Below are 12,070 nucleotides of genomic sequence, written 5' to 3'. Positions count from 1 at the left end.
TGTGTGTGGTGTGTGTGTGCATGTTAGAGTTTCATTGATTACAAAGTTAATCAAAGTGTTGAGTGATAGATAACTTTGTCACAGGTAGAATACAGATTTATAAGGTAGGGAAGGAGAGAGTACCGCTGGTGGTAGTAGTGGTGATTGATAGGGATAGAGATGATTGAAGGAGTATATAGATGAGTGAAGATGGATATTGTTGATTTAAAAAGGATGTAATGAGTAAAGATTGGTGGGTATAGTTGAAGGGAAAATGTCAAAGACGGAGGGAACTGAGGGTGAGATGCATTTGATTGAGTGGGGAATATAGACGAGTAAAGTTGATTGAAAGGGGATAAAGCTGAGTAATGGGGATACAGATGATTGAAAGAGAATAAATATGAGTAAAGATAGATATAGGTGAATGAAGGAAGATATAGATGAGTAAAAATAGAGAGTTGATTGAAAGGGTATAAAGTTGATTGATAAAGGTTAGAGATGACTGAAGGAGGATATAGATGAGTGAAGACGGATATAGTTGATTTAAGGAGGATGTAATGAGAATATCTGCCTCAAGAAATTCTGTCTAGCCCAGCCATGCAAGCATGGGAAAAGTGTATGTTAAATGATGATCAAAAGCTGTAAGGTTGTGGGGTTTCTTCTTTCCTCCCAGAACAAAAGTAAGAAATTTGGATAGAAAATATCAAGGAGAAAACAGATTGAATGGAAATTAAAAGTAACAAGATACAAGGGTGTCCATAAATTATCTTTACAATTTCAATCTTGGAAGTGTGGAAGTTGTAAAGTTAATTTAACCCCAACTCTTAACCTTTTAGTGTTCAGATTATTCCATCAAATATAATGCCTATTGATTCCCATTGATTTGAATTAATCATGCATTATCTCATATTCTCAAGACCTTGATGGTGTAATTACTTGATGTAGAATAACATTGTAGGGTAGGTGTGAGGGCCTGGATCTGGTCAGTTTGAACATAAAACAGATTAACTATTTTGGCCGGATATGGCCAGTTTAAATACTAAAGGGTTAAACTTGTTCTCAGGAAAAAAAAGTCCATAGCGAGCATGGCAGAGGTCAGATTAATTGAAAACACACACACAAAGAAAACTTGATAAAAAAAAAAAAAAAATAGAAACTAACTTATTACCAATTTTATCTAGTGAAATTAGCGATCAACATATAAACTTGCTTTTTATAAGTAAAATAGAAATACAAAGACAAATATAAAAAAAAAACTAAATACAAAAGCTAAGTTTATGGAGAGAAGATAGTGAAAAGGATTTATTTGATAGATTTAGGTGATTAAACAGAGACAATAACAGCATATGGTAGTAGAGACAGAAGTGAGCTCATACGCACAAACATACATGTGACGTCATTATAATTATAATAATAAATGCACGAACATTTTCTTCCCATTAAAAAATTGCAAGAAAGTTTTCTTTATCATGCATGACACCCTAACATTTGTTTTAGTCAGATATAGATTTCTATGTTATTTTTTTCAACGATCTATTTGAACTCAAATTTATATCTCTTAATAGAAAGGTTATTATTATTATTATTATTATTATTATTAATTATTATTCTATGTTTGACTTTTGCTTTACACTTGTACAAGTTGGCTCCAAGTCTCACCCAGAGACTTCAAGAGACAACAAGTTAGATTATTATTATTATTATTATTATTATTATTCAGGTAGAGAGCTGGCAGAATCGTTAGTACGCTGGGCGAAATGCTTAGTGATATTTCGTCTGCTGCTACGTTCCAAGTTCAAATTCTGCCTAGGTCAACTCTGCCTTTCATCCTTTTGGGGTCGATTAAATAAGTACCAGTTATGCACTGAGGTTCATGTAATTGACTTAATCCCTTCCCCCAAATTTGAGGCCTTGTGCTTCCTGTAGAAAGGATTATTATTATTATTACTACTACTACTACTAAAGTGGTTGGTATTAGGAAAGGCATCCAGCTGTAGAAACACCAGATCCGACTGGAGCCTGGTGCAGCCTCCTGGCTTCCCAGACCCCGGTCAAACCGTCCAACCCATGCTAGCTTGGAAAATGGACGTTAAATGATTATGATGATGATGCTCTGTGTTTCTTTCAATTCATTAGAAATATAACAAAGAAATTAGTAAAATAATGTAGCTATCATTCAGCTACTGTTAGGAACATAAATTGTGACTGAGGTTTGGTGGAAGATTTTAATTCAAAACTTATGAAAACATTTGTACTACAGAGCCAGAGGCAGTTTCAGCCAGGTTGGTATTGAAAGGGTTAAAAATATCATGGTGACTTTAACCCTTTTGTTACCTTATTTCTGTGGAGATGCTCTGTGTTTTTTTTGCAGTCATTAAGCTAGTGTTAGGAACATAAATTGTGACTAAGATTTTAATTCAAAACTTATGAAAACAAGACATTTGTACTCAGAGCCAGAGCTGGTTTCAGCCAAGTTGGTAACGAAATGGTTAAATATCTCTATTCCTATGCTGATAAGGCTTGACTCAGTCTGTTGTACAGCTTATAACCACTGCTACCCTAAGAGTGAACCAGAGCACAGCAAAGTAAAGTGCTTTGCTCAAGGACACAACATGCAACTGGGAATTGAACTCACAACCTTACAATCATCAACCAAATACCCTAACCAGTAAGCTAGCTACCTTCACAATTCTACAAGATGGAAATCATTTAATAACCAAGTCCAAATGTTACAAATGGAATGTCTTGTCCCAAGACGACCTAAAATACTTGAGGTAGAAATTTAATTCATTATAATACATGAAAATGTTGCTCTGTATCCTAACAAGTTTGCTATTAAATATGAGATGAGAAATAAAGCAATAATGATTAATAAGAAGAAAAATTAAAGAAAATCCTGCAAATATTCATCATGGCATCAGATGATGATTGCTTTATCAGTTAGTTCATAGAATTTGAAAAAAGAAAAAAATTTTAATATTTGACTGAAAGCAACACGACTGATAAAATTTATTTTAATGCTTAAATAAAATTGAAATGTTAAAACCAAACAAAAAAAAAGAAAAAAAGAAAAAAGAGCAAAACTAGAAAGAAAGAAAGAAAGAAAGAAAGAAAGAAAGACTGCCAAACCAATAAATATCTGATCTTTACTGTTCAGGTTTGGGAAAAACAATTTCTAGGGATATAAATGCTAAAATGCCAAGAATCTTCTGGCAGCAATAAACACGAGGTATGATTAGAATAAAATTGAAAAACAAAAACACTGAATGAAACTTTTATAGGTGAGAGGGGGAAAGGTGTGTTTGATGTGGTGGGCAAAAACCAAAAATCTGCTATGGGTGGTGGTGGTGGTGGTGTTCCTGCTGGGGGGTGGGGGAAGTGGAGGTCGAGTTTAATCACTGATCCAGAAAGTCCATGGCATATGAATGTAAATTTGAAACGAAGTGTGGCATGGGAGATTAAAAAGATATGACCTTCATACAAAAACTCTTGAGACAAGGTTTTCTAACAAAAACACTTTTCTGTAGACAGAGGGATAATTATGATGATGATGATGATGATGATGATTACTGAAATTGTCAAAGCACATGCAATTAAAGAATGTCCTTTTAATTCCTTTACTCTTTTCCCTAACCCTAACCCTTCCTTCCTCTATCTTTTTCATTAATAATAATTATTATTAAGGTGGTGAGCTGGCAGAATCGTTAGCACGCCGGGTGAAATGCTTAACGGTATTTCGTCTGCCGCTACGTTCTGAGTTCAAATTCTGCCGAGGTCAACTTTGCCTTTCATCCTTTCGGGGTCGATATATTAAGTACCAGTTTCGCACTGGGTCGATATAATCGACTTAATCCGTTTGTCTGTCCTTGTTTGTCCTCTCTGTGTTTAGCCTCTTGTGGGTAGTAAAGAAATAGGTATTTCGTCTGCTGCTACGTTCTGAGTCCAAATTCTGCTGAGTTCGACTTTGGTACTTATTTAATCGACCCTGAAAGGATGAAAGACAGTTACACACTGGAGTCAATATAAACGACTTAATCCATTTGTCTGTCCTTGTTTGTTCTCTCTGTATTTAGCCCCTTTTGGGCAATATAGAAATAGGTATTTCGTCTATCGTTATGTTCTGAGTTCAAATTCTGCTGAGGTCAACTTTGCCTTTCATCCTTTCGGGGTCGATTAAATAAGTACCAGTTACACACTGGGGTCAATGTAATTAACTTAATCCCTTTGTCCTTGTTTGTTCCCTCAATGTTTAGCCCCCTGTGGGCAATAAATAAATAAATAATAATTATAATGCTGATATCATTGTCATTGTTATTATTATCATTATAATTATTATTGTTGTTGTTGTTATTATTGTTATCATTATTATTATTATTATTATTATCATTATTATTATTAAGGTGGCAAGTTGGCAGAATGGTTAGCATACCAGTCAAAATGCTTGTTGGCATTTCATCTGTCTTTACATTCTGAGTTCAAATTCTGCTGGGCACAACTTTCATCCTTTCGGGGTCAATAAAATAAGTAATCACCCCCCACCCCCACGAATTTCAGGCCTTGTGCCCAAAGTAGAAAGGTTACGATTATCATCATCATCATCATCATCATTCAAAACAGTTAAAGACATTGAAAGAGATGGCAGAGGTCAGATGTGCAGATGGTGGGTCTCGCAAGATAAGATTACAATGTAGGATCATGAAGATTCAGTGTGTTATATATGCTACAAACATAGCCAACCCTCATGGAAAATTAACAATTAAAATAATGATGATGATGATGATGATAAGATACACATTCAAAAGGTCAAGTTTTTCCTTTTTCGCTACTTGACTTTTAATATGATCAACAAAGTCTGGAGAGATAGTTAATTAAAGGAAATCTCGTCTCTTCTAGAATTCTTCCTCCTGAATGTACCTCAGCACTAGGAGCCACCAAGGTACTTTTTTTCTTGTAATTGCTCAGCATGCTAGAAATGGCAGCTAAATCTGCTTTGAATTAAAGGGAAAAGGAGAAACTTCTCCAAGGCGCAAGCTGTATATGGAAGACCAGTGGTCACCCATGCATACCAGCCTCCCCTCTCATTGCCACTATTGCTATCCAAGGGAAAGGCAAAGGCCGATACATCTTGGTACTGGTGATGTTGCAACTTATTTCTACAGATGAGTGAACTGGAGCAACATGAAATAAAGAGTCTTGCTCGAGCACACAACACACAGCCCGGCCCAGGAATCAAACAAGCAGATCTGTGGCACTGAGAAGAGTATTTGCTGTAGCCCATCTTTTATACCAAAACAAAACAATGTACATGATAACACTTCAAATTAGTTAAGGTCAGAAGCCACGAGAGCCACTGCCTGGTACTGCATTATTATTATTATTATTATTATTAAGGTGGTGAACTGGCAGAATCGTTGGCACACTGGATGTAATGCTTAGTGGTATTTCGCCCTTCGCTATGTTCTGAGTTCAAATTCCACCAAGGTTGACTTTGCCTTTATTCTTTCAAGGTCGATAAAATAGTTGAACACTGGGGTTGATGTAATCGACTGATCCCCTCCCCCAAAATTGCTGCCCTTGTGGCAAAATTTGAAACCATTATTAGGGTGATATGATGAGAGAATTGTTAATGCGTCGGATTCCCTGTTTCATGACATTTCTTCCAAATTCTACATTCTTAACTCAAACACTGCTGAGATCAACATTACCTTTCCATTCATTTGGATCAATAAAATAATGTACCAGTCATGTACTGAGGTCAATGCCATCAACTTGTGCCTCCTCTCAAAATTGCTGGCCTTGTGCCAAAATTAGAAAGAATTATAATTATTTCGGAATGAGATAAAGGCTGCTTACTGGAAAAATAAATGTTATAGGTGCCGGAGTTGCTGTGTGGTAAGGTGGCGAGCTGACAGAAACCTTAGTACGCCGGGTGAAATGCTTAGCCGTATTTCGTCTGCCGTTACGTTCTGAGTTCAAATTCCGCCGAGGTCGACTTTGCCTTTCATCCTTTCGGGGTCGATAAATTAAGTACCAGTTGCAGGTTGATATAACCGATTTAATCCATTTGTCTGTCCTTGTTTGTCCCCTCTTTGTAGCCCCTTGTGGGCAGTAGAGAAATAAGAAATGTTAGCATGCTGGGTGAAAGGCTTAGCGATATTTCGTCTGCCGTTATGTTCTGAGTTCAAATTCCGCCAAGGTCAACTTTGCCTTTCATCCTTTCGGGGTTGATTAAATAAGTACCAGTTACACACTGGGGTCGATAGAATTGACTTAATCCATTTGTCTGTCCTTGTTTTTCCCCTCTGTGTGTAGCCCCTTGTGGGCAATAAAGAAATAAGAAGCTTGCTTCCTAACAACATGGTTCCAGGTTCACTCCCACTACATGACCCCTTGGAAAGTATCTTCTGCCATAGCTTCAGGCCAACCAAAACCTTGTGAGTGGATTTGGTAGATGGAAACTGAAAGAAGCCCATCATCACATACATAGGTAGGTGTGTGTGTGTGTGTGTGTGTGTGTGTGTATATAATCTACGTGTGTGTGGTTATGTGTCTGTGTTTGTTCCTCACCAGTGCTTGACAACTGGTGTTGGTGTGTTTACACCCCTGTAACTTTGTGGTTCAGCAAATATGACTGATAGAATAGAATAAGTACTAGACTTTAAAAAAAATTACTGTGGTCGATTCCTTCAATTAAAAATTCAAGACGGTGCCCCAGCATGGCCACAGTCAAATGACTGAAACAAGTAAAAAAGACAAAGGACATACCACTAAATAAATAAATAAATTATCATCTTTGATCTGAAAGAGAATTCTTCACAGATTACTCAGGAAACACCTCATTATAAATGATAATTACGATCTTGTCTGACACTAATTATAATGATGCCAGCTGCCGCAATACTTCTTGCTAGACAATGCAGCACCCAGGGGCCCCGGAGTAAATATTATGTTCCTAATGTTTAAACCAACATTTTTGTAGAGTCTGCCCTTATCCTCATCATTTAGCATCCGTTTTCCATGTTAGCATGGGTCAGATGGTTCGATTGGAACTGGTCAGCCAGTGTCCTGCACCAGGCTACAAGCTGTTTTGGCTTGGTTTCAACTGCTAGATGCCCTTCCTAATGCCAACCACTCTCTATTGTACTGGGTACCTCTCACGTGTCACTGGCATGGGTACCTCCTATAGTGTCACCAGCACGAATGACTCTTATATGTCATTGGCATGGGTGTGTCTCATGTGTCACCTGCACAGGTGTCTGCTACGTGTCACTGGCATGAGTACCTCCCATGTGTCACTGGCACAGGTGCCTCTTACATGTCACTGGTACAGGTGCCTCCCATGTGTCATCTGTATGGGTGCTTCCACGTATCACCAGCACAAGTGCCTCCCACGTGTCACCAGCACAAGTTCCGCCCACGTGTCAACAGCATGAGTGCCTCTTATGGGTCACCAGCGCAGGCACCTTTTACATGTCACTAGCACAGGTGCCTCATATGTCACAGGCACAGGTGTCCTTTATGTATCACAGGCATGGATGCCTTTTTTAATATGTCACAGGCACAGGTGCCTTTTACATGTCACAGGCACGACTGGTTTTACAGGTCTCCAGCATGAATATTTCCTACTTGTCACTGGCACATGTGCCCCTCACGGGCCACCAGCCTGTGGATTTTGATAATAATCACGGGGGCAAATTGTACTATAAACTGCTGATGTTGAAAGTGAACATGGCTGTAACTCATTGGCTTTATATTTCACATTTATTTGTATACAATGTTACACATCTTGAGACTTACAAGCCAAGCCATTTTCCATTAATAAAATAGAATTAAATTTGGAAAAGAAATCACAAAAAAAGCTGTAGACAAAACCTATTATTCGTTTGAATATAATATACCTGAATAATTTTTGCTTAATTAAATACATAAATTATTACAGCTCATCATAAAGTCACCTATATTAATTATAATTCTAAAGTAAATTTTATATTTCAACGAGAAATAAAGTCGAGAGCTTCTTGAGATATTATTATGTATTTACAAATCGTTAGACATGAATAACAATAATATAAAAAAAAAAAATGGTAAAACTTTGGAATGAATTAGAATTTTGTGCTGCATTTCAAAATTTAGCAGCAGGGAAAAAATCAATTGCCAGAATTTTCAGAAGAAATGGTAAAAACATGTTTTTTCTCCTTACAACATATTTCTTGTCTTTTTCCCAAGTTTGTGTGTCAGATATGCTAGCGCTGGTCGGGCTCAGATCTGACTTATTCGTTTCACTCCGATTTGGACTCTGGAAAAGATCAAAAATAATACATTAATAAATATATAAATAGATAAATAAATAAATAAATAAAATAAAGATGAAAATTTGGAAATTGAGTTTAAGGATTTTTAATTAGGTAATGATCTAAATAAACAGTTTCAACAAGCATTTGTTTTCATAGCAGATTATTACTTGAAAAATGATTAAGAGTTGGGGACAGGATGGGCATTTGGTTGTAAAAGTCCTACCTGAAATATAATCCTGCCTGGGCCATTCTAGCATAATAAAACAAATGAGCAGCTATATGTATGTGTGAGTGGTGTGTGTGTGTGTGAACATATATATATATCTTTATATATATAAAACTGAGAATGTGTGTCTGTCTGTCTGTCTGTGTGTTTCCCTAAAACTTGAGAACTACACAACCAATTTCATTCAAATTTTACACATGCCTTACTTAGGGTCCATGTAGTTTCAGGGGCAAAAAAATGTTCAACTTCTTGCCTAGGGCGAGCCCATAGCAATATCATATCTTCTCCACTATTTCAGTATTACGTGTTAAAAGTGAAACAAAAATACTTCTCTATTTTATGTCAGATGCTTTCACTTTAACAATAAAAATAATAATAACAATTGAATTATATGTAGTAAGTAATAATTAAAATCAAACTAAAGTATAATATAATCGTAACATACAAAAGTAAAAATAGCAATTGGTATAAAATTGCATCAATGATTTGAACTTGAGTAAGTGGTTTCACATGAATGGGAATAAATTAGAAATAAAATTAGCGTGCAGAAATGGAATAGTCCAGATGGATAATAAAAAATTAAATTAAAGAAAAGACTATTGTCTATAAAGTATACAATGTAGAGAAAAAAGAAGAGCTAACAATTCCAGTCTGTTATATATTTTGAGTATTGTTATCACTAGCCATATCAAGATATAACTTTGTATTTTGCATTTTATGTGTAGATGTATATATATATATATATATATATATAGATGTACATGTAATATGTACACATATATATACACATATATACATGCACTAGCACTATGACCCGGCAACGACGGGTCTTTAATGCTAGTATATATATAATCTGCAGTCAGTTGTCACACAATGGCTCTTCATGGCTTTGGCATGACTTGATAAGCTTTCTCCATACTGGTCAGTCTTTCGCTTGAGTTTACTGTTTATTCTGCACCAAAGTTTAATATAGTGGCCATATTTGGGTTATCTGCCTTACTGGTGGTGTTGATGAGTGTAATAAGAGCAGCCCAGGGTTACATTATTAAAAGGGAGACAATCATTAGTGTGAAGGTTTTCTATTCATAAGTGCTTTCTACAATAGCCCTGGGCTGGTTAATACCTTGTGAATAAATTTGATAAACCAAGTGGAAGATCTTGGTGTGTGTGTGTGTGTGTGTGTATGTCTTTCACCATTGCTTTCCAACCAGTGTTGGTTTGTTCACATCTCTGTATCTTGGTAGTTTTGGCAACAAGTGCTTTCTACTATAGCCCTGCACTGATCAACACCTTGTGAATGAATTTCTAGAAATGGATGGAAAATGAGTGGAAGACATTGGTGTGTGTGTGTGTGTGTGTGTGTGTGTTCTTCACATCCCCATAACTTAGTGGTTCAGCAAAACAAGACTGATGGAATAAGTAAAAGACTTTAAAAAGGAAAGTACTGGTGTTGATTAGTTTGACTATACTCATCAAGGTGGTGCCCCAGTATGGCCACAGTCCAATCACTGAAGCAAGTGAAAGGTATGTGTGTGTGTGCATTGTTCATCATCATCAACATTGAATGTCTGTTGTAAGGTGGTGAGCTGGCAGAATCATTAGCACACCAGGCAAAAAGCTTAGCGGCATTTCATCTGTCTTTACATTCTGAGTTCAAATTCTGCTGGGGTCCACTTTGCCTTTCATCCATTTGAGATCAATAAATAAGTACCAGTTGAACACTGGGGTGTAGATAATGATCGACTTAGACCCTTCACCAAGCCTGCTGTCTTTGTGCCAAAACTTGAAACCTTTTCATGCCCATTGTCCATGGGTTGTAAGTATAAATCTGCAATGTTCACCAACGCTGTACAATGAAAGACGGCTGTAATATTTCATACGACAGCCCTTTCTCCGTTTAGATTCAGACAGTTATTAGCTATCAACCAAACAACCAAACCACCACAAATAAGCTATAATAGTTTTTAGATATATGATTTTTTTTTCTGAGAAAAAATGTATACGTCATGATAGAGGGAAGCACAAAATTGTTCATAGAATTAATCGCAATTATTAAAACAAAAAAACAAAAAACAAAAAAAAAAAATATAATAGAATAAAAAAAAAATGAAATCAAGCATTATTTTCTTTGATAGTCAATAGTACATTAGCATAATAGCCATTGAATGGTACTCAAGTGTTAACAGGCTCACAACAATACTTACGTACCTACGTAAACTACGCAAGAGATACAGTCCACCCACATAATATTAGTTGACGACATACCTATATCTTATATCAGATGGCAACACACCTACATTATAGGCGTTAGATTTTGTGAATATTATAATGTTTCTGTTAATGTCATTGCAAAGATTTTCTTGTTTCTTTCTTTCTTTTTTTGTTCTTTTTTCATCTTCCGCTAATCGTGATGAAGTAATGTATGCAGGCTCAAATGTTAACAATTGCATCAACATTGTTTGATTCTAGTCTGGAAATTATTTTGGTAACCACTTGTTACCATATATAATAAACGGCGGCTGATGTAATTGTGTCTTTCGTAATTTGGCTTCTTTCAGTCATTAGGCTGTGGCCATGCTGGGGCGCCACTTCGAAGAATTTTTTTCAGTTGACTGAATTGACTCCAGTTACTTTTTAAAAAAATTTTTTTAAGACTGATACCTATTTTATCGGTCTCTTTTGCTGGACTGCTAAGTTACAGAGATGTAAACAAACCAATGCTGGTTGTCAAGTGGCAGTGGAGGAGGAAACAAACAAACACACACACACCATGGGATTCCTTCAATTTCCATCTACCAAATCCACTCACAAGGCTTTGGTCAAGCAGTGGCGAGACACACACTCAAACACACACATACACAATGGGCTTCTTTCAGTTTCCACCTACCAAATCCACTCACAAGACTTTGGTCAAGCAGTGACGGGAGATACACTCAAACACACACATACACAACGGGCTTCTTTCCGTTTCCATCTAGCAAATTCACTCAAGACTATAGATGACACCTGCCCAAGGTGGGATTGAACCCAGAACCATGTAGTTGGGAAGCAAACTTCTTACCATAGAGCCATGCTTATTAGTTTCACTTTATTAATGCCATTATCATTGAGAATTTAACATTTCTGACATTTTATCTTTTTTTTATAAAAGACAAATTAAAAACACCATTTTATTAACAACATTTTTACTGGAAGAAAAGAAAGGAAAAAAATACCATCAAAACGATGGTATTTTTTATCAAATTATCAAAAAAAAAAAATCACTAACTATTTCACCAAGGAAATAAAGAAAAAAAGAAAAAAATAGGGGGGAGGAATTAATCAGCAGAAGGAGGAAGTAATGGGCTGTGCACCTCAGACCAAAGGGCGTGTTCAGCCACGCCTTGCGGACATGATTGCAAACACATTGCTGTGGAAAATAGCCAGCAGCACTTGGTGCAGCGGCTTCACCACCTTGCGAGGCTTGTTTCTGAAAGGGGCTGCAGTTTTTCTGAACCCCACCTGATACAGCCCTTGATCCTATGATACAAACTTCCAGTTCTAACTGTTTTCTGCATTCTGATTCTTCTGT

At 36.5% G+C, this 12,070-nt stretch overlaps 1 protein-coding gene across 4 annotated transcripts in view; it reads right to left on the bottom strand.

Annotated features, from left to right (window-relative positions):
• The window catches only part of LOC115223496 (serine/threonine-protein kinase Sgk1), a 241,707-nt gene that overhangs the window by 131,029 nt on the left and 98,608 nt on the right, over window positions 1–12,070 (bottom strand). For all 4 annotated transcript variants that reach the window (XM_029794105.2, XM_029794106.2, XM_029794107.2 and 1 more), the window contains exon 2: window positions 8,180–8,275. In XM_029794105.2, coding sequence (XP_029649965.1) covers window positions 8,180–8,275 — 96 coding nt within the window. The remainder of the gene's footprint in view (window positions 1–8,179; window positions 8,276–12,070) is intronic.

The sequence above is a fragment of the Octopus sinensis genome, linkage group LG23 (genome assembly GCF_006345805.1).
Source record: "Octopus sinensis linkage group LG23, ASM634580v1, whole genome shotgun sequence".
NCBI classification, from domain to species: domain Eukaryota; kingdom Metazoa; phylum Mollusca; class Cephalopoda; order Octopoda; family Octopodidae; genus Octopus; species Octopus sinensis.
Note: the sequence above shows the minus strand (reverse complement) of the source record. Positions and strands in the feature narration are given on the sequence as shown.